This window comes from Microtus pennsylvanicus, chromosome 11 (genome assembly GCF_037038515.1).
Source record: "Microtus pennsylvanicus isolate mMicPen1 chromosome 11, mMicPen1.hap1, whole genome shotgun sequence".
NCBI classification, from domain to species: Eukaryota; Metazoa; Chordata; class Mammalia; order Rodentia; family Cricetidae; genus Microtus; species Microtus pennsylvanicus.
In genome coordinates, this window is record NC_134589.1 from 89500690 (window position 1) to 89522776 (window position 22087).

At 46.1% G+C, this 22087-nt stretch overlaps 1 protein-coding gene across 3 annotated transcripts in view; it reads right to left on the bottom strand.

Moving 5' to 3' along the window:
* Positions 1-22087, bottom strand: part of Axin1 (axin 1) — a 64305-nt gene that overhangs the window by 38849 nt on the left and 3369 nt on the right. For 2 of the 3 annotated variants that reach the window (XM_075941426.1, XM_075941425.1), the window contains exons 1-2: positions 18776-19132; positions 14229-15187 (exon numbers count right to left, since the gene is read on the bottom strand). In XM_075941426.1, coding sequence (XP_075797541.1) covers positions 14229-15106 — 878 coding nt within the window. In that variant the 5' untranslated portion in view covers positions 15107-15187; positions 18776-19132. Of the gene's footprint in view, positions 1-14228; positions 15188-18775; positions 19133-20631; positions 20781-22087 lie in introns of those variants that run through there. The other variant, XM_075941427.1, reaches the window with a different exon arrangement.

Here is a 22087-nt window from a genome sequence, read left to right on the forward strand (position 1 = left end):
GTGTAGCAGCTCTGGCTGTCCTGGAACTTGCTTTGTAGCCCAAACTGGCCTCAAACTCACTAGGAAGTAGATTCCCCTGCATCTACTTCCTGAGTGCTGAGATTAAAGGTGTGTGTCACCATGCCTGGCTGGGTAGGAAGCTACCCATATTTAATGTCAGATAGCTGCATAACCCACAGAAGCAACTGAAGAGACACCTGAATCCTGAATGCTTCTGTAGATCACATACTTTTTGGAATTATCACACACTTTTTGAATTTTTTTTTTAACTTTTTAAAAAAATTTATTTATTATGTTTACAGTGTTCTGCCTGCATGCGTACCTGCTCCCCAGAAGAGGGCACCAGATCTCATTATAGATGGTTGTGAGCCACCATGTGGTTGCTGGGAATTGAACTCAGGACCTCTGGTAGAGCAGTCAGTGCTCTTAACTGCTGAGTCATCTCTCCAGCCCCACATTTTTTGAAATTCTTGACTCTAAGAGGGCTCTATGACTCACAAATAGTGGGTTCTTACTGGTGAGATACAGTGGGAAAAGCAAAGCTATTTCCTCCCACACAAGGTCACAGAGCCTTAGACTGGACAGGGTTGAAGAAGAACTGTCAGGATCAGATTAACCAACTCCCATAACTCAGCCACAACCAAGAGCTGCAGGGTAAACTAATATATATGAAATCCAGACTGTAGAAAAATTGACAGCATCAGAAAGCACAGGCCAAACTTGAATTTTCTTTTTCTTTTTTTCTTTTTTGAGACAAGGTTTCTCTGTGTAAGAGCCCCGGCTGTCCTGGAATTTGCTCTATAGACCAGGCGGGCCTTGAACTTACAGATCCACCTGCCTCTGCCTCCTGAGTGTTGGGATTAAATCATGTGCCACCACACTCAGTCCAAACTTGAATTTTCACAACTGACTCCCACATTGACACAATGACAGAGTCACCAAGCATCTGACCTCCAGGAGAGACCATATTGATGCCACAATGAAATGCACACACTCCAACAAATTGTGCTGAATACATAAACCTTGCTCTCTTTAAACACTGCTGTGGGTAAAAGCCAAGCTAACATGGTTTACACAGACAGCTTCATAAAATGTTCAATTCTGTGTTGTCTGTCAGTGCTTCCCATTCATAAACCCACAAAGCAGTAGTATGTACAGCATCACAAGGCCTAGGAGTTCAGGACTGGAGCTGATCCCCATCTCTCTGTCTGACTTCTACCCACAGCACTTCATGAATACCATGGAGTTCTGTCAGACTGTAGAGCTTTGTAGGGCAAAAGCAGGGAAGGCCACCTCTTGACAGGCATGTACATATACAGATAGTATGGTGGGCACATTAGGGCTCATAGGATGTCTCTGCAGCATTGGTAGAAGAGATGGTATTTTCATGAACTGCTCTGCCAGCTGGGTCACGGTGAGGGCGCACGCCTTTAATCCTAGCTCTTGAGAGGCAGAGACAGTTGGATCTCTCAGTTCGAGGCCAGCCTGGTCTACACAGTGACTTCCAGGATAGCCATAGCAACACAGAGAAACTCTGTCTCAAGGGAAAAAAAAATGCTGTGAAATTGTGAAAGCAGAACTTTGTCAGAGGGCTCCTGTGGTGACCCAGCAGGAGAGCAGTGAGAAGAGCAAGGAGAGATTTGAATCAACACCTCTGTACATAGTAGGACCAGGGCTACTGTTGACTGATGAGGGTAGGTGAGGCATGGATGATCCTGCCACTTTTGATATAAAAAAGCTTAAAAGAACAAGTTGGGCAGAGGAAGACCTAGTGTTGGAATTCTCAATGTGTCATCCTCATCATGTGCAATCCACAGGTGTCTACAGTATCTAACAGAAGTTTTCTTCAGGAGGCTAAATGCCCAGGTAGAGAGACTGAAACCCACAGGTATCTGGTGGGAATCTGAGCACCTGCCACTCATTATCTATGGCTTCTCCACGACACCTCATTCTACAGGTCCTTATTTCATCTCTCCATTTAATAGGCAAGTCCTGCAAATTCTCCACTGTCACAACACAGTAAGAAGGAAGTCAATTCCACAAACTACAGTCTGGGAGCTTATTAAGCTAGAATTTCTTTCTTTTTTGGTTTTTCAAGACAGAATTTCTACGGGTAGCCCTGGCTATCCCAGAACTCAATTTATAGACCAGGCTGGTCTCACATAGTCCACTGAGACTAAGGGCATGTACCACCATCACCCCCAGCTTAAGCTAAAGTTTCAAAATTCACCATGAACCTAATTCCTTATTATTATTACATTTTTATTTATTTGTATGTGGGTGAGTGTGTGCCATCGTGTGTTTGCAGATATCAAAAAGAACAACTCATAGACGTCATTTCTCTCTATTACTATGTGGATCCCAGGGATGGAACTCAGATCTCAGATCCTCAGGCTCAGAGGCAGTCTCTCTTAACTACTGATTCATCTCACCATCCCCAAACAAAACTAACGTTCTCTCTCCCTCTCTTTATTTGACTTTCTCAAGCCAGGCATAGTGGCCCACACTTTTAATTCCAGCACTCTGGAAGCAGAGACAGGCAGATTTCTGTGAGTCTGAGGCCAGCCTGGTCTACAGAGCGTGAATTACTTCCAGAACAGAATCCAGGGCTGTTACACAGAGAAACTCTACTTCAAAAGAAGAAAAAAGAAAAAGAAAAAAAAAAAGACAGGCTCCCTCAGTGTAGACCAGGCTGGCCTTGAACTCAGAAATCCTTCTGTCTCTGCTGGGATTAAAAGTGTAAGCACATCAAAACAATTTAAAGGGAAAAGGTAGTTCTACTTACTAGCTCAGAAATGATTTTTACATTTTCATTGAATATCCACAAACAAAAAACACATTGTTTGAGTGCTGCCTAGATGACTCGGTTAGTAAAGGTACTTATGGAACAAGCCTGGCAATCTAAGTTCAAACCCCCAGAGTCACACAATGCTGGGAAGAACTGACTCCAGAAAGCTGTTCTTTGACATACACACACCATGTGTGCATGCATACACAAATAATAACAACACTTAGGTTGAGGGAGAGGGAGTGAAGGGATGGGATGGCTCAGCAATTAAAGAGAATACACTGTCAGACTTTAATCCCAACTCTCAGAAGGTAGAGGCAGGTAGATCCCTGTGAGTTTGAGGCCAATTTGTTCTACAAAGTTCCAGGATCTGGGCTGGAGAGATGGCTCATTGGTTAAGAGCACAGAACTGGCTACTCTTTCAGAGGACCCAGGTTTAGTTCCCAGAACTCACATGGCAGCTCACAACTGTCTGTAACTCCAGTTCCAGGGGATCTGACACTAATGCACATAAACTAAAATTAATTACTATAAAAACTTTTTGGGGGTCGGGCAGTGTTGGCACACACCTTTAATCCTGGCACTCGGGAGGCAGAGACAGGTGGATCTCTGAGTTCGAGGCCAGCCTGATCTACAGAGACAGACTCCAAAGCTACAGAGAAACCCTGTCTTGAAAACCTCAAACAAACAAAACAAAATCCCCAAAAACAAAAATTAAAAAAAAAAAAAAACAGTTTTTGGATCTGGATCAAATAAAGTGTATATCCCATGAGAACTTAACATCAGGGCTACTCATTGACCTCCATACCAAGTATTTCTTAGTAACAACCCAGGGAGAAATATGGGTTCCAAAAGGGCCCAGAAAGCTACCCAGTCACTCAGGATCAGAGTCTCATCCTGATAACGCAAATCTGTATACTAAAACTGTCTAGAAGAGTCTCCAGTTTTCTCATTATGAGGTCATCTAATAAGAGTTCATTATAGCCCACGCCTATAATCTCAGCACTTGGGAAGCAAAGGCAGGCCAGGCAGATCTCAGTGAGTTCATGGCTAGCCTGGTCTACACCTGTCTGGGGGGGGGAGGGGGAAGGGGAGTTCACTTCAGAGAACCATCCAGACATCTGGAAAATGATAGGAATGGCAATGGGAACTTGCTGTCTCCCTCAGCCCCATGCCCAAAGGCAACAGCAAGAGAATACAGAAGGGCTGCAAGGAGGCCAGACTAAAATATGAACTGTCTTTGCCACAAATAACCATGAACAGACAGTACCATAGGTCAAGTTAGTCTAAGACATCTTTGTACCTGTGTCTTCAAATTCAGGCTCAGGGGCTGGAGAGATGGCTCAAAGGTTAAGAGCACTGACTGCTCTTCCAGAGGTCCTGAGTTCAATTCCCAGCAACCACATGGTGGCTCACAAGCATCTATAATGATACTTGGTGCCCTCTTCTGGCCTGCAGGTGTACATGCAGGCAGAACGCTGTATACATAATTAATAAATAAATCTTAAAAAAAAAGAATTCAGGCTTAGAAGACTACACCTTCCTCTGAAACTAAATAAATCTCTCATAGCTTCTTAGCCTTTTGGCTAAGATCAAGTGAAACTAGATGCTCTCACTGGAGCCTCAAATCATGATGCAAAACTAACCTTCGGAACTTTGCACCTATTGGGTGCTTCCTCTTACAATTTCTTTTTTCTTTTTTTGTTTTGTTATTGACTTCTTTTTTTTGTTTTGTTTTGTTTTTCGAGACAGGGTTTCTCTGTAGCTTTGGAGCCTGTCCTGGAACTCCCTTGGTAGACCAGGCTGGCCTCGAACTCACAGAGATCCGCCTGTCTCTGCCTCCCAAGTGCTGGGATTACATGAGTGCACCACCACCGCCCGGCTTGTTATTGACTTCTTAAGCCATCACCAGAAACAGTCAATAAACTGACAGGTGTAACAGTTCCTCAAGCAAACTCCAAGAGGGCTGGAGAGCAAGGGCTGGTCATCGTGTCTAAAAGATCTGTTTTCTGAGTGGAGAGGGCTGTGTGGCAGGAACCCAGCCAAGCTCTCGCTGTTAATGGCATCCAAAGTCCACTCAATGTCAATGGTACCAGCAACCAAGCCTGACCAGGAGTATACTACTGGGCTGGCCCAGAAAGACATAGGAAAATATCTAGGAGACTCTACTATGTACAGCAAAGGACACAAATAACAAGAATGCTAAAAGTAGCAAACATGTATGAAAGAGAGCATTTGGGAAGTTGAGGTTAAAACTAGCAGCCAAATGGCTCAAACCTGCTCATTAAGACCTGACAAATGAAACCCAGACCAATTTCAAATGACACTTGTGGGTCAGGCTAACCTACCAAGGAGAGTAATACCCATGCCTGCCAGTTAATGTGTCACGATACCTGGGCCTAAGAGCCAAACTGCCAGGATCCTAATTCCTACCTGTTAAAACTATGGGGCTGCAGAGATGGTACATCAGGCTCACAAGCATCTGTTAATTCTAGTTCCAAAAAATTCTATACCCTCTTCTGACCTCTGAGAGTACCTTCCTACATGTGGTATACATTCATACACTTACGCCCACACACAAACACATAAAACAGTAAGTCTAAAAAATGAAAATCAATGCCCAGCAAAATTCTTCACAGACCTTGAAAGAACAATACTCAACTTCATATGGAAAAGCAAAAACCCAGGACAGCCAAAACAATCCTGTACAAAAAGGAACTTCTGGAGGCATCACAATCCCTGACTTCAAACTCTACTACAGAGCTACAGAACTAAAAACAGCCTGGTACTGGCATAAAAACAGACAGGAGGACTAATGGAACCAAATTGAAGACCCAGATATCAATCCACACACCTATGAACACCTGATTTTTTGACAAGCAAAAAATATAAAATGGAAAAAAGAAAGCATATTCAACAAATGGTGCTGGCTTAACTGGATAGCAGCATGTAGAAGAATGAACATAGACCCATTTCTATCACCATGCACAAAACTCAAGTCCAAATGGATCAAAGACCTCAACATAAAACCAACCACACTGAACCTTACAGAAGAAAGTGAGAAGTATGCTTGAATGCACTGGCACAGGAGACTACTTCCTAAATATAACCCCAGCAGCACAGACACTGAGAGCACAACAGGACCTCCTGAAACTGAGAAGCTTCTGTAAAGCAAAGGACATGGTCAACAAGACAAATCGGCAGTCTACGGAATGGGAAAAGAATTTCACCAACCCCACAATGGACAGAGGACTGATCTCCAAAATATACAAAGAACTCAAAAGAGTGATCATCAAAAGAACAAATAATCCAATACAAAAATAGGGTACAGACCTAAACAGAAAACTCTCAACAAAGGAATCTAAAATAGCTGAAAGACACTTAAGGAAATGCTCAACATCCTTAGTCATCAGAGAAATACAAATCAAAACAACTCTGAGTGAGATTCCATCTTACACCTATAAGAACGCCCAAGATCGGGGCTGGAGAGATGGCTCAGAGGTTAAGAGCATTGCCTGCTCTTCCAAAGGTCATGAGTTCAATTCCCAGCAACCACATGGTGGCTCACAACCATCTGTAATGGGGTTTGGTGCCCTCTTCTGCCCTTCAGGCATATACACAGACAGAATATTGTATACATAATAAATAAATTAATTAAAAAAAAAAAGAACGGCCAAGATCAAAAACACTAATGACAACTTATGCTGGAGAGGTTGTGGGGTAAAGGGAACACTCCTGCATTGCTAGTGGGAGTGCAAGCTGGTACAGCCCCTTTGGATATCAGTATGGCAATTCCTCAGAAAATTAGGAAACAACCTACCTCAAGACTCAGCAAAACCACTTTTGGTATATACTCAAAGGATATTCAACCCTACCACAAGAACATGTGCTTAACTATGTTCACGACAGCATTGTTTGTTATAGCCAGAACCTGAAAACAACCTAAATGCCCCTTGACTAAAGAATGGATAAGGAAAATATGGTGCATTTATACAATGAAGAATGTGTATAAATGTATACATTTATACACAGGAGAAAACAATAATGACATCTGGAAATTTGTGGACAAACGGATGGATCTGGAAAGTATCGTACTGAGTGAGTAACTCAAACCCAGAAAGACAAATATCATATGTACTCACTCTTAAGTGGCTTTTAGACATAAAGCAAAGAAAAACCAGCCTACAATTCACAATCCCAGAGAACCTAAACAACAATGAGGACCCTAAGAGAGACATACATGGATCTAATCTACATGGAAAGTAGAAAAAAAACAGGATCTCCTGAGTAAATTGGGAGCATGTGGACCATGGGAAGAGTAGAAGGGAAGGGAAGGGGAGGGGAGGGAAAGGGAGAGGAAAAAATATATACCTCAATAAAAACAATAAAAAAATGAAAATTAAAACAAAACAATGCAAAAACACCGTAGCTGTCAAGTCTTTGAGTAAAGGAGCTAGCTTAGCTGCCAGGGATGCCAATCTGAGTTCAATTCCCAGGATCCATGTGGTAGAGGGAGAGAACAGACTCTTGCAAGTTGTCCTCTGACCTTCACATGTGCACATATACACAAACACAAAGACATAAATAAAATGAAACAACAATAACAAACTATTGGTAAGTGGATATGGAGACACTTAATATTCCAGTACTTGGGAGGATGAGATAGGATTGCTGAGTTCAAGACCACTTGGCTAACAGGAGGGCTTGAGAAATGGCAGGAAGCTCAAGAGATGGCTCAGCAGTTAAGAGCACACTGACTGCCTTCCAGAGGACCCGGGTTTAATTCCCAGCACCAACATGGCAGCTCACAGCCATCTGTAACTCAAGTTCCAGGGGACCCAACATCCTCATACAGATATAATTCAGGCAAAACACTAATGCACATAAAATAAAAATAAACTAAAAAGAGTGCCAGGTGTGGTGGTGCGTACCTTTAATCCCAGCGTTTGGGAAGCAGAAGCAGGTGGATCTCTCTGAGTTCAAGGCCAGTCTGATCTACAAAGTGAGACAGCCAGGGCTACACAGAGAAACCCTGTCTCAAAAAAACAAAAAACAAAACAAAAGAGTAAGATCCTGTCTCAAAAAGAAATAAAGGGATCCAGTGTGGTGTACACCTTTAATCGCAGCACTGGGGAAGCAGAGGCAAGTGGATCTCCGTGAGTTCAAGGCCAGCCTGGTCTACATAGTGAGTTTCAGGTTGGCTAGGCGCAGTGAGGTGAGACCCTGTGAAAGGAAGAGAGAGAGAAAGAAAGGGAGGGAGTAAAGAAAAAGGAGACTGGGAAGATGACTCCAGGGTTAAGAGCCCATACTGCTCTCACAGAGGAATGAAGTTCAGTTCCCAACACCCAAGTAAGGTAGCTCACAAAATTTTCTGTAACTCCATTTCCAGAGTATCTAACTCCCTCTGGCTCTGTAGGCACTGCCTCACCCCACACACTGCATACACACACACAAGTAACAATAGAGGAGGCCAGGTGTAGGAACACATACCTGAAATCTCAAGATTTGGAAGATGAAGGAGAGAAAGAAGTTCAAGACCAGCCTTGGCTACATAGCAAGTTCTAGGCCAGTCTAGGCTACACGAGAGATCTTGTTTTCAAAAGGACAAAAACAAACAAACAAAAACAATTTTAAAAAGTACTGGTATTTTCAGGTGATGGTGGTGCATGCCTTTAACCCCAGCACTCAGGATGCAGTGGCAGGCAGATCTCCAAACTGAAGGTCAGTCTGGTCTACTGAACTATCCAGGATAGCCAGAGCTACACAGAGAAACCTTATCTAAAAAAAACCCAAAGAGCCAAAAGAAAAAAAATCAAGCTAAGAATGTATGTAGCCCAGTGGCAGAGCATCAACCTAACATGCCCTATTTCTCAGATGTAAGTCTCAGCACTGGGAAGGAAGGAAGAACAGGAGAGCAGACGGGCAGGTAATGAACCAATCTAAGTTAGGTCCAAAATTCACACACAACAGGCAATAAACAGAAAGGTCTTCTTCAAGAATTAACAGAGGTCCAGGACCTGGTGGCCCAAACCTGTAATCCCAGCTGCTCAAGAGACTAAGGGAAAAGGATCACAAATTCAAGGTCAGCCTGAGCAACTTAGTGACACCATCTCAAATTTATTCTAGTCTTTGAATTTTTCATTTATTATTATTGAGAAGAGGTGTATGTATACCATGTGTGTAGAGGTCAAAGAACAACTTTTACTGTCAGTTCTCTCTTTCCAATTTTACACAGGTTCCAGGGATCAAACTCTGGTGCCAGGATGAGTGGCAAGTGCCTTTACCCACTGAACCATCTCAAAATTAAAGAGAGAGAGAGGAGAGATCTGAGTACATAGCTCAGTGGTTTAGGTTCAGTCTCCAATACAGAGGGTAAATTAGAAAGAGAAAAATTGAGAGGAAGCAAAGCAAATGCCGAAAGTGTGCTGGGACACTTAGGCCTAAGAGCTCACAGTGCCTGCATAAGTATAATAAACTCAAAATCCAATCAAGAGTAGTGTGTCTCTTGGTTTCAGCTGAGAGCACCATGCCTTCTCAGTTTTGAAAGAACCAAGCTTCAAGTCATCTATATGAAAATCACTATGCACATGCACTGACACACAGGAATGGCAACTCCTGTCAAGGCAGAATGGCCACCAACAAAAGCACAGCAGAGCACCAAATCAGAGACACAAGGCAAGGCGGTCAGTGACCCAAGTCTGTTGGTATCATGCTACACTATTTCTGGATCTTTGTATCTCACTAACATGCCATTCACAAACAAGTTATCACTCAGCAAGATTCAGTTCTGAGGCCTCCTTCCCTAGTGAACACTTGCTAGTCATATCTATTCAACATCAACTTTTCTTTTCCTAATTCTCATCAGCCCAATTTTCCTTCGGAGGACTCCTCTCCCTCTACTGGGAAATAGTCATGCTGTCTAGGTAAGGTGCCCCATTTTGCTTACAGGATTGTCCTACTTGTACCTCATTAGGCTCTAAGCCAATGGTTCTCAACCATCCTAACACTGCGATTTTACTACAGTTCCTCGTGTTATGGTGACACCCAAGCATAGAATTTTCGTTGCTACTTAATAACTTTAATTTTGCTAATGCCATGTGATCCCTGTGAAAGGGTCATTTGACAACCCAAGAGGTCATGACTCACAAGTTGAAAACCGCTGCTCTAAACATTCAAGGTCCAGCAGGACATAGCAGCATCAATGTTCCCCACTACGAGCCAATGAATAATCTTCCTTCATTGCTATGGGAAACGCAAGTAAACAAGGGTAGCTAGAGCACACGTTCACAAGGCATCCACCTCCACCTCCATCACACGGGATCCAACCAAATGGGTTGTCAAGAAAGCAAGTTCACTGAACCATAAAGGAAAGTGCTAGTCAGGTGTGGTGGCACATCTTTTAGTACCAGCACTAGGGAGGCAGAAGTAGGAGGATCTCTGGGAGTTTGAGGCCAACCTGGTCTACAGAGTCTAAATTTGAAAGGACTATATAGTGAGATCCTATCTTTTTTTTTTTTTTTTTTTTTTTTTTTTTTTTGGTTTTTTGAGACAGGGTTTCTCTGTGGTTTTGGAGCCTGTCCTGGAACTAGCTCTTGTAGACCAGGCTGGTCTCAAACTCACAGAGATCCGCCTGCCTCTGCCTCCCGAGTGCTGGGATTAAAGGCGTGTGCCACCACCACCCGGCGTGAGATCCTATCTTAAGAGAAAAAGAAAAAAGGGGGGAGAGGAAAGTGGGAGGGAGGGAGAGAGCAAAGGAGGAAAAGAAAAAAAAAGAAAAGTTGAATTTCTGTTCAAAGCACATGAAACAGTAGCCAATTCAGTCAAAATTTAATCCCAGTGTGTGGTTGGGTTGGATTTTCTTATTCCCCGCCTTGTGCTTCCTAACTATAGCCCCTTGCACGACAAGCAGAATGTATCTAAATTACAATGTTGAAGGGAAGTCATTTATTGATAAACTTGTCTCTAATGCATAAGGCTTTGAATTAGGTCATTAACATTGTAAATAAAAAACATGAACAAATACCACAGTCAACAACAGCAAAAAAAAAAAAAACATGTTGGAAATGAGGTGGGGGAGTTTGCCAGTAATTTCAACACTTGAAAGGAGAATAAATAATTCAAAGTCATCATCAACTACACAGCTAGACTGAGGGCTATAGGAGATCTTGCCTCAAAAAATAAATCAACTGCCGGGCGATGGTGGCGCACGCCTTTAATCCTAGCACTCGGGAGGCAGAGGCAGGCGGATCTCTGTGAGTTCGAGACCAGCCTGGTCTACAGAGCGAGTTCCAGGACAGGTTCCAAAGCTACAGAGAAACCCTGTCTCGAAAAACCAAAAAAAATAAATAAATAAATAAATAAATAAATCAACTGCTAAGAATGTAGTACAGTTGGTCAAAAATCTGTCAACACCCATTGCCTCAAATTCAACCTTGACTGCATAAATTGGTGGTGCATTCCTGTAATCCCAGAATTCTAGAGTGGAGGAGGAGGACAGGAAGCTCAAGTCATTCTCAGCTATAGAGGGAATTTTTGTTTTGTTTTTGTTCTCCGAGACAGGGGTTCTCTGTAGCTTTGAGGCCTCTCCTGGAACTAGCTCTTTAAAACAACAACAACAACAAAAAAAAAACTTATTTATATTTTATGTATGAGTGGTCTACATGTATGCCTGTACACTAGAAGAGGACATCAGATCCTATTATAGATGGTTGTGAGCCACCATGTGGTTGCTGGGAATTGAACTCAGGACCTCTGGAAGAACAACCAATGCTCTTTAAACTAGCTCTTGTAGGCCAGGCTGGCCTCGAACTCTCAGAGATCTGCCTGCCTCTTCTGCCTCTGCCTCCCGAGTGCTGGGATTAAAGGCGCACGCCACCACCACCTGGCTCAAAGGGAAACTTTTAGGCCAACCTAGGATGCATAAGACCCTGTCTCAAAAAAAAAATTCCTGTAAAATCTTGCTAAATAGTTGGCCTGTGGTGGTGTATGCCTTTAATAACAGCATTCAGGAGGCAGGGCAGATGTATCTCTTGAGTTCAAGGCCAGCCTGATCTACAGAACAAGTTCCAGGACAGCCAGGGATACAGAGAGAAACCCTGTATTGGGGGAAGGAAGACCTTGCTAAGTAAATAACACTTGGTTAATGACAATGAATAAAATAACACAGTTCAACAGTCTACTTTGAACTGTGTCACTAAACTAAAGAAGTGTTAGTTCTGTAGCTTTATAAGTGACCAATTTTGGTTTCTCCCTCTGTAGACCAGGCTGATCTCAAACTCAGAGATCTGTCTGCCTTTACCTCCCCTGACAGGGTTAAAGGTGTGTGCCACCACATCTGTCCTGGAACTTTCTCTATAGACTAGGCTGAACTCCAATTCAAAGATCCACCTGGCCGGGCGGTGGTAGCGCACGCCTTTAATCCCAGCACTCGGGAGGCAGAGGCAGGCGGATCTCTGTGAGTTCGAGGCCAGCCTGGTCTACAAGAGCTAGTTCCAGGACAGGAACCAAAAGCTATGGAGAAACCCTGTCCCGAAAAATCAAAAAAAAAAAAAAAAAGATCCAGCTGCTTCTGCTTCTTGAGTATTGGGATAAAAGGCATGCAGCACCATCACCCAGCTATACCCATAATTTTTACTGTTTTTTGTTTTTGTCTTTTTGAAGACAAAGTCTCAAGTAGCTTTTCTTTACAGTTCAATGAACCTGCTTTCTTGACAATCCACCTGATTGGATCCCTGTGCCACCAGACTCAGCTGGGTTCTGAACCCCAACCAACAACCAGCTCAGCAGGTGGGAAAAGTCTTCATGTTGCGATCAATGATGAGCTAAGTCTCTAGCCATCAGCTTGGGGGGAGTGGATAAGCAGGAAACTACGCCCACAGTAAAACAAGCACCAACCAAACAAGCCTCCTATAACCATGATACTGAATTCAAAAAATGGTAAAGCTTGGGTTGGCAAGGCAGGTAAGCAGGTAAGGAGGTTGCCACCAATACTAATGACTGAGTTTAACCCCTAGAACCATAAGAAGTGACCCCCACAAATGCGTACATATTCCACAAATATGAGCCTTAGGGCAATGCCTCCCCACCCCACCATACTGGAGGCCCGTGCATACCTACACATACACACACACACACACACACACCCCTCCCCAACCCCACCATACTGGAGGTGCGCGCGTGATACACACATACACACACACGTGCGTTAGTAAATATTAAAAAAAAATTAAACAGAAAGGTGAAAAAACAAGTTTCAAAGCTATAGTCATTTGGGAGCACTGTTGCTGTTCCTCAAGTTGCACCCTTGGGCTGATATGTGGAGGGGAAATGTCCAGTTCTGGAATTCCAAGCACAGACATCAGGAGTTTCTGACCCCTCCAACAACTGACTACACAGAAACTGCCTCACTACTGTCTCATTCTTCAGGAGGAATCCTAAAGATTAAAATAGCAAGGTGTAGGAGGGTGGGGTTTGGAGAGGTGGTTTAGCTGTTAAGAGCACTTGTCTTTCTAGAGGGTCTTAGTTTGAATCCCAGCACCCACATGGTGGCTGGCAAGTATCTGTTAACTCCAGTCTCAAGGGATCGGAAATTCTCTTCTGACTTCTGTGGACACCAGGCACACATGTGGTATATATACACAGATGTAAAACACTCATACACATGAAATAAAATAAGTCTAAAGTTAAAAGAAAGCAATTAGAATCTTCTATGCGTTTGAATGTATTCCCCTCCCATTATTAAGTGTTAGAGTCTTTGTCTCCAATCAGGTCCTTCTCCTATGCTCAAGAAGACATGAATTTTATGCTCGGGGTAAAGTTTAAACATTAAGAATTTCGCCGGGCGGTGGTGGCACACGCCTTTAATCCCAGCACTCGGGAGGCAGAGGCAGGCGGATCTCTGGGAGTTCGAGGCCAGCCTGGTCTACAAGAGCTAGTTCTGGGATTGGCACCAAAGCTACAGAGAAACCCTGTCTCGAAAAACCAAAAAAAAAAAAAAAAAACATTAAGAATTTCCATGCTTCTAATAATTCACAAAGCCATATGTTTCATAGTACAAGTGTTACTAAGGAGAGAACTACAGGAGGGTTTCCAGCATGCTATGCAGAAACTCCAATAAGCCTCCACACCTTTTCATTTTGAATCTCTACCAGTTGCCCAGACTAACACACAATTCTTGATTCTCCTGCCTCAGCTTCCCAAGTAGGTAGGATTACATCTAGCAAGTCCTGTTCATTGTATTCTCAACTCCGCAAATATAAAAAGATATCTAATGACAAGTATGACGGCATCTATTTAGGAAATAAAACCATAATTCAACAACAGCAGCAGTAGAGTTTTCAGTTGGGGTTGAAAACAAGGCCACATGTTACCACCTTTCCCTTGCTCCTTTGCCAGGTCTCCGAGGTGTGTATAGAAAATGGACACCTTGTGCCGAACTCACCTGAGCTCTCTGCCTTCGCTGTACCGTCTACTTGAGGGGGCCCTCGGGGCAGCAGTCTCCAATAGCAGCTTCTGGGTGAGCCTGCTGGGGGGGACAGAGTCTCGGCCATCATCCTCATCTGCATCTTGGTCACATTTCCATTCTTCATCCTCATTCAAAGTAGGCAGGTATCCAGACATGCCCTTCCCTGTCCCAGACCCTGAGCTCTGGTCACTGCAAACCTTCGGACTCTCTGAGCCTGTCCTTGTGTATTCCAAATAAATGTCAGACTTAAGGAAGGAAGGGTAGGTATTCTCTTCCATGGTGGACTGGATTTCTGTCTGTGCCTGGTCAAACATGGCAGGATCAATCTGCTGCTTCATGACACAGTCCTTTATGAAGCTTTTAGTAGCTGGCTTGGTTTGTCTGGACACAATGCCATTGCTATCCAGGATGTACTTTCGGTAGATGGCTCTTGCCAGCTTCAGCCTCTTCTCCTCATTTGAGTCACAGGGCTCAAGCTTCCTGAAGCCACTGCAGGCAAACCAGAAGTCCAGCAAGTCAGCACAGCCCTCCTGCTTCAGGAAAGTCCTGAACAGGCTGATCCCATCTTGGTCATCCAGTAAGGAATGCAATGACTCAGCCCACCTCAAGTATGGTGGGGTGGGGGAGGCACTGCCCTCAGGCTCATATCCCAGATCCAGATCTGAACGTCTTGGGGTAGCTGTCGAGGTCTCACTTTTAGTGCTGGCACCTTTCCCAGAGCAGAAATTATGGTTGACAGGCCTCGAATCAGTAGATACCAGTTCTCCCTCTTCTCCAGGCACTGGGGGCCGAGGGGCATCTTCGGTGAAACTTGCTCCGAGGTCCAAGGGGAAACCCTGCTCCTGGACATTCATTTTGGGACTCTGCGTCAGTGAACAATGAGCGCTGCACCCTAATACCTCAGTACTTACAGCTCCCAAGGGAATCAATCTGTCCTGTTGAAACCATTAAGAGGACAAGGATTAGGAAAGGTGGTCCATGGACACCAGAGGTTCTCTTGAGATGTGCAGTGACGCCCTCCCACTCCCACTTGGAGCAGAGACTCAGTGCAGGCTTCCAGCAGAGATATATTTTGGCCAGAAGTTTTGCTCTATCATTAAGACAATTCCTGGAAACCTTTACAAGAATGCCTCTCACACTATGTGAAAGCCTGGATCACAGAGGTCAGCTGCCCTTCAAGGGATGCCCTTCAGTGGTGAGGCCTGAAGATCACCCATCCTGGCTAAAGAAATAACTGTCCAGTGGACAGGAAAGCTGGAAGAAGAAAGGGTAACTCTGTCCCCATTTGCCAGCATCAGTGAGCTGGTCCCTCACACGTGAAGACAATAACTTCACTTGCCCTAGTGACACTAAGAAACAACGAGGCACATTACAGATCCTCAGGTGGACAGGCACATTCCAAGTTAACAGTCTCTGTATTACCTGTCTGCTCTATCACTTTTCATCCTGGACATGTCTCATAACATGAGCAATCATATAGCAAGATGTCCTCCCTGCTCTCCACAGCTAAGAGATCACCTTCCACACCATGGACAGAGATGGAAGGACACAGTCCACATACAGAGGCATCTCTCTGTGCATCATCAACATGGACAACTTTAGAGATCCAAAAAACTGTACTTGGCTGCTAATTTCTCTCTTAGGAGATTCCCTTCTGATAACAAATCAGACTAGGAACTTAAGAGAGGCAGAAAAAGTACAATAAATAAATAAATAAATTGTAAACACTTCTGCTAAAGAAGCATACAGGAAATACAGTTTAGATCCACCAGATGAAAACTATACAATCTACACTCTTAGAGATTAGAGAACTATAGTTTTTATTGCTGTGTACAGTAAGCAGAAGGAACCAAACCTGTTCATATTTAGATAAGAACCTCTGCTATGATCTTCGGTCCTTTTTGCCACATCCCATGGGAGCCTGAGCTCTAGCAATGCCTCTCAACCTATTCAAAGGGGGAGATAACAACAGTCGGCCTTGTCCCAAACATACCCACTAAAAGTGAGCTGGAGAGAGGCATATTGGCAGAGTAGGATGTCCAGAACACTAAACAAGCCAGAGGGTACAAAATGGAAGAATCATCCTGAGTCAAAGCTAGCCTAGACTACAAAATGAGAACCTAACTTAATAAATAAATAAAGCCAATGTACTGGCATACATCTGGAACCCCAGAACTTGCAAGGTGAAGAGTTCAAGATCTTAATCAAGAGATCAAGGTCATGGGCTGGGGATGTAGTTTAGATGGTAGTGTGTTACCTTAGAAAGCTAAGGTGCGGGTTCTATCTCCACACCCCCAATACTGCATAAAATAGAATGGTAGCCAGGCAGTGGCGGCGCACGCCTTTAATTCCAGCACTCGGGAGGCAGAGGCAGGTGGATCTCTATAAGTTAGAGGCCAGTTTGGTCTCCAGAGCAAGTTCCAGGACAGCCAAAACTACACTGAGAAATCCGTCTTGGAAACAAAACAAAACAAAAAACTGAGTGGCAGTGCACACCTTTGAAAGGAGGAAGAAGCAGGAGATCAGGAACTCAAAGTTATTCTTGGCTACATAAGAGTTGGAGACCAGTCTGGGATACAAGAGACTCTCACAAAACAAAAACAGCACAATGTACATCTACAACTAAAAATAAGGGAGTGGCTCTCCCTGGTCACCACTCCATAGTGCTGAGCCCTGACGTCCATGAAATCCATCTTGTGTTCATTCTCACACAATACACACTTTAACTGCTAACAATGCTGATGACTAGATTACTAATAGCTTGAAGGAAGAGGCATGTACAAATAAAAGGTGGGTCACAATTATGACATTTCTACAGCTAATGACTTCTTAGGTAGGTTATAATCTCAGCCTCAGCAGGACCAGCCTGTTTCTTAAGGTCACAGCCCCTATGACTGTGGTCTCCTGCTGTTCAGAGTTCCCCACACCTTTCTTTAACCTCAGTCACTTTCTGGGAGCTGTCTCCATGCAGTAAGCACAATGGATGTCTGACATACCACACTAGACCATCATGCCTATCATGTTCTTATCTAGGCTATCACCACAGGAAAAAGGGCCTGCATCCCTGGCCACCTGTCTCTGGAAGTACATGAGCATTCCCACAAATTACTAACGCTAGCAACAGCCCAATTTCTAATAATCCCTGGGTTCCCACAGAGGACAGCTAGCATTTAAGGCACACACAGAAATACCACACATAAAGTAGCTATGAAAATTCAGTAAGAGTCCAACACCCGTAGCACCAAATATGGCCTCAAATATGTAACCACCACCTATAAAGTGACTCCACAATTCTGATATCATATATAAAATTCCCTTTGACACTGTCAAAACACACAGCCCTGGGTATGTGTGTATATATTATTATACTCAAGCATAACTTCCAAGCTTATGATTTAGACTGAATGTGGAAGTAATAACGTGACTAGCATTATACCAACTATCCACTGATTAAATTCTTGAGAGGTCAGGGCTATAATTTCCTATTTACTCCAGTCCTCCATCACATAAAGTCTTAGGGGCCATCATAACCCACTTTGTTTCTCTGAAAGATGCAGGACAAGTCAACACCTGCTGAGATATCAAACAAAATCCCTGAAGCTATGGTCTAAAATTGAAACCAGCTAGGGCTGCCTCTCTCAGGTAACACTGGACTCCATGTTCTCCACTAGTCTGAGAGTAAAGTTAGGAGCTCACACATTGTGAGAACCCTTTATAAGTTATCCAGGAGATGAGCTGAAAAAAATCCAAGGCTGGTGGATTTTTTTTTCTCTATATTGTCTTCATGCCCAACTAAAAATGTGCAGCTCTGGGTTTTGGTTTTGGGGGATTTGCTTTGTTTTGGGGGAGAGGGTAAGTAAGGCATCATCCAGACAAGAAAGGGACACCTGGACAACAGGGTGTCTGGCAAGTCGAACCACAGCAGAGTCCCCGAGTGCCCTCCTTGCTCTCTTACTCATCCCTACTTTCCTTTACTTTTTTGCAGCGGTTGGGGGATGACGCAAAGGGAGGACACACACAGTCTGCCACCAGCACCTCTTCAACACCAACTCACCCACATCCTAAACGTGTCCCAGACCCGTGAACAACCCCAAGCACACCACACTCAGCAGAGACACATCCAGCTGAAGATCATTCTTAGAATCCTTGGTCTTCTTTACTCCCTCGTCCTGTTCACATAGGCCTACTATCCCCGTGCCCTACTATCACCCCTTCCTTCCCTGGCACATCGGCCACTAAAGTCATTCACCCCACATGCCTAGCATATCACGCAGCCCCCACGCCTCTACACGTACTGCGGAGCCTGCACCTCTCCTACTCGGCTTCCCCTTGGAGCTCTGGTCTCCCCGCGCAGAGCACAACCTCGCACATCGCGGGCCGCGCTCCGACACGCCTCCCGCCCGCAACCCGCGCGCCCCTCTCTTCCGGGTCCGGGTCCGCCGGCCTAGCGCGGCCTACTCCCGCAGCCCCGGGCAGCAGGCCTCCGCGCCACAGGAGCGCGCCCGCCGGCTCCCACTACTCACCAGCGCGCGGCGGCTATGGAGGCGCGGCCCGGGGCCTGGCTCCTGGCCTGGCGAGGCCCATGCGCTCAGCGGCGGCTCGGCGGGCCGGCCACGGCGGGGGCGCGGCCCTGGGGGACCCCCATCGCGGCAGCGGCGGCAGCTCGGCGACCCGTGGCCCGGAGGAGGCGCGAGGCAGGCCGCAGAGCGCCGCCAAGCCCCGGCTGCTCACTCTCACCGGCCCGCTCTAGAAGGAAGCTCCAGCCCTATCCCAGCGGGCTCCTGCGGCGGCGGCGGCGGCGGCCGCAACGGCCGCAAGCGCTTCCCTGAGCCGGGAGCCTGAGCCCAGACCGCTGAAGCCCAGGCCCGAGCGCCCCCGCCGGCGCCGCCCGGAAGTGCGGGGGCGGGGCCGCGGTGTGGGGCGGGGAGGTTTGTGGGCGGAGCCTCAGTGTGGAGGCAGGACCGCGGCGTGGGGCGGGATGGGAGGCAGAGGACCAGAAGAGTAAGGGGCAGGATCTTGAACGGGAGGCGGGGCTGCAGCTAGAGTCAGAGTGGAAAACAGGAGCCAGTTAGGGTCTTGCTGTGGTAGAGGCGGGGCGTGGGCCAAGAGAACTGCTGGGACTTAGTCTGGGAAGACGCCCAATGGGACGGCGACTATAGCTTGTCCCGAAAGGTGGCATGGGAAACTTAGCCCTGGGCGCGCTCAACAACTATGGCCATCACCAAGCCCTGGACTAGTGCACCGAGGACAGAGCGCCCAAGTCTGAACTAACACGCCCAGTCGCAGGTGCAATCCTGAAAGGGCTTCTGGGTATCCGGACGCCCTTCACACACTTACACAAACATCCTGTCTCTAAGACTTCTCTCACTGAGGTTACGGACCTGAGTCTGCAAAACCAACAGGCCAACTCCATGTTGCCTCACCACAGGCTTCAGGACACAAAGCCACAGCATCAGGCGCATAGATGCCCAGCTCGCTACTTGGCAGCAGCCCCTACAACTTCTCTGGGGTACTACCCTGTCAGGATCAGCACAACTGGAAGGTATTGTTCAGGCCTCAACCTTCTGCCAGCCACTCCCCAAGGGAAGGACGTATTATCGCCCTTGCGAATGTCATCTACCATGCTGATCCGGACTCCCACAGATGAGCTTCCCACACCTCTCAGGAAGTCCATTTTGCCAACAGGAGGTTGCATCTCAGGCTCAGCGCACACCCACCCAGGGCTCACCCTGGCCAAGGACTCCTGGCGCCCACATTCCTTCAGAACCTCTCCTGTTGGCGCCCCACACCACCTATCCGGGCTGCATCTGCAGTTGGCCATCTGCATCTTCACTGTGCACAATGCTATTACTAATGCCACTACCGTGCTTTCTCCTAGACACTGTTCACCCTCCTTGCCTGTCCTTTATCCTTCATGGCTCCCAGGCTTAAGACTTCTGAACCCATGGACCATCTTCCACACAGCTGCGTGAGGTGATTCTAACCCTGCCTCCTGCCTCTGGGGAGGACTTAGCATAGTGCTAATGCTCGGGGTTGCTATGTATAGAGAAGGGACCCCTTAAACTATAGCAACTAGAGTAACCTGGCCTACCAAATTCGCATCCTAGACCCATCACTGAGCCTCCGGGCAGGGGCTGGGATATAGACAGTGCCGTACAGCTAAGCCAGCATAGCCCCATTCAGGTCCCAGCAGCAGGTTCCATGCTCACACGTGCCCAAGTAACACAGTCCCAGCTAGGGTCCAGGGCCCCTTGCAGCCCCTGCCCCAGACCTTTCAGCCTCAGATCATTAGAAGAAACAGTTAGGGCCACTGATTGAGCATAGGTATCCTTGGTATTGGAGTGCCTCCCCACTCCCAAACCCGGGCCCCAACGCTTGCCTTGATTCTGTAGAGCTGTTGCTGCGGCCAGGCCAGGCTCTCGGGATCAAGTCCACGTCCATCCTCCTGCTAGCCCACGGTGGTGGGTATCCCCAAGCCCTGGGACCAGAATAGGAGCCTCGGGCCTCCAGCTCCTCGGGGCCCCTGCCCTGCAGGGACAGGAAGGGAATCAGGAAGCCTGGAGGAAATGAACAGCCTGCTAAGGTGGGCTGTGGGGTGGCCATGGAGGAAGAATTTCAGATAGGGGGTGGATGTTAAGGAGGGTAGACCAGAGGAGGGAATTCCAGCAAGGGCTAAATGATAGAGACCTTGAGGGAATTCCTGCAGTGAGGAAACAGAGGACAACACTTGGGAATCTTGCTTCTGAGAGATAGGTGCCCTCCTATACACAGGGGCAGTCCACCCAGAATTTCCACTAGCTGCTTTAACTTAACTTTCATGGCATTTGTTCGGGCTTCTTCTCAGGAACCAAAGAGGGTTTAAAACAAACTCATGAGCAGAAATTACTTTCTCCACTGTAGACATAGAAATACTCTACATGTTTTTTTGAAGCCTTTATTTGCCCCTATGATTGAGGAACATGTTTATGAACAGAGATACAAAGAAAGTCATCTGGCACCAGCTGGCATGTGTGTTGCGGTGTCTGGCCCGGTGATACATGGCAGGGCCAACTACAGAAATGAATGGCCACTGCTCATGCCCAGCTCAGGAAGAAAGAACAAGAAGGGACCATTCTGATAGCCAATTCTCGGGGAAGAGGGGAGTCTCAGGCTCAGCTGGTTTCCAGCTGTCTGTCCCTTACCCCCTCTACCAGTGCAAAGGTATAGCAGGTAGTGGTGGCGTGGCAACTGAGTTCCCAGTAGGGAGAATGAAGACATGTAATTTTAAATGGTTCATTTACAATTCTGGAATAAGGCAGCCATCTATAGCCAAAATGGCTCAGAATGCTCAGAGGACTTGGGTGGCCCAGGTCCCTCCCCGTTGGCCAGCTGCTTTCCTGCCTTAAGCCCAATCCTGGCCTCTGTCTCATCCCACACATCTTTTCCCACCATTTCTAAGATTGGGGCTGGAGGGCTGGGGTGGAGGTGGGGTGGCCAGGGCCTCTCTGCCTAATGGAGGACAGGAGCTTGAGACCCAGCAGTGAGGAGAAAAACTGCAGTACCACAAACACAGATGCTAATTCTTCTGTCACAGTACATGTGTCTGTGAAGGCAGGAGGAATAAGAGTCTATCAAAGAAGACTCATATAGGCCCCTGGTAGGAAGCAGAATTATCAAAGGGTTCCTCCCACGTCCCTTCCAAAACAGTCTCATTGTATAGTACAGGCTGGCCTTGAACTTGCGATCCTCCTGCCCAAGTACTAGCTTTCCAAGTACTAGAAATACAGGAGTGAAAGTGTCAGTATGTCCTGCATGAGTTTTACTTTATTCTTTATTCTTCATGAATGTGCTACAGT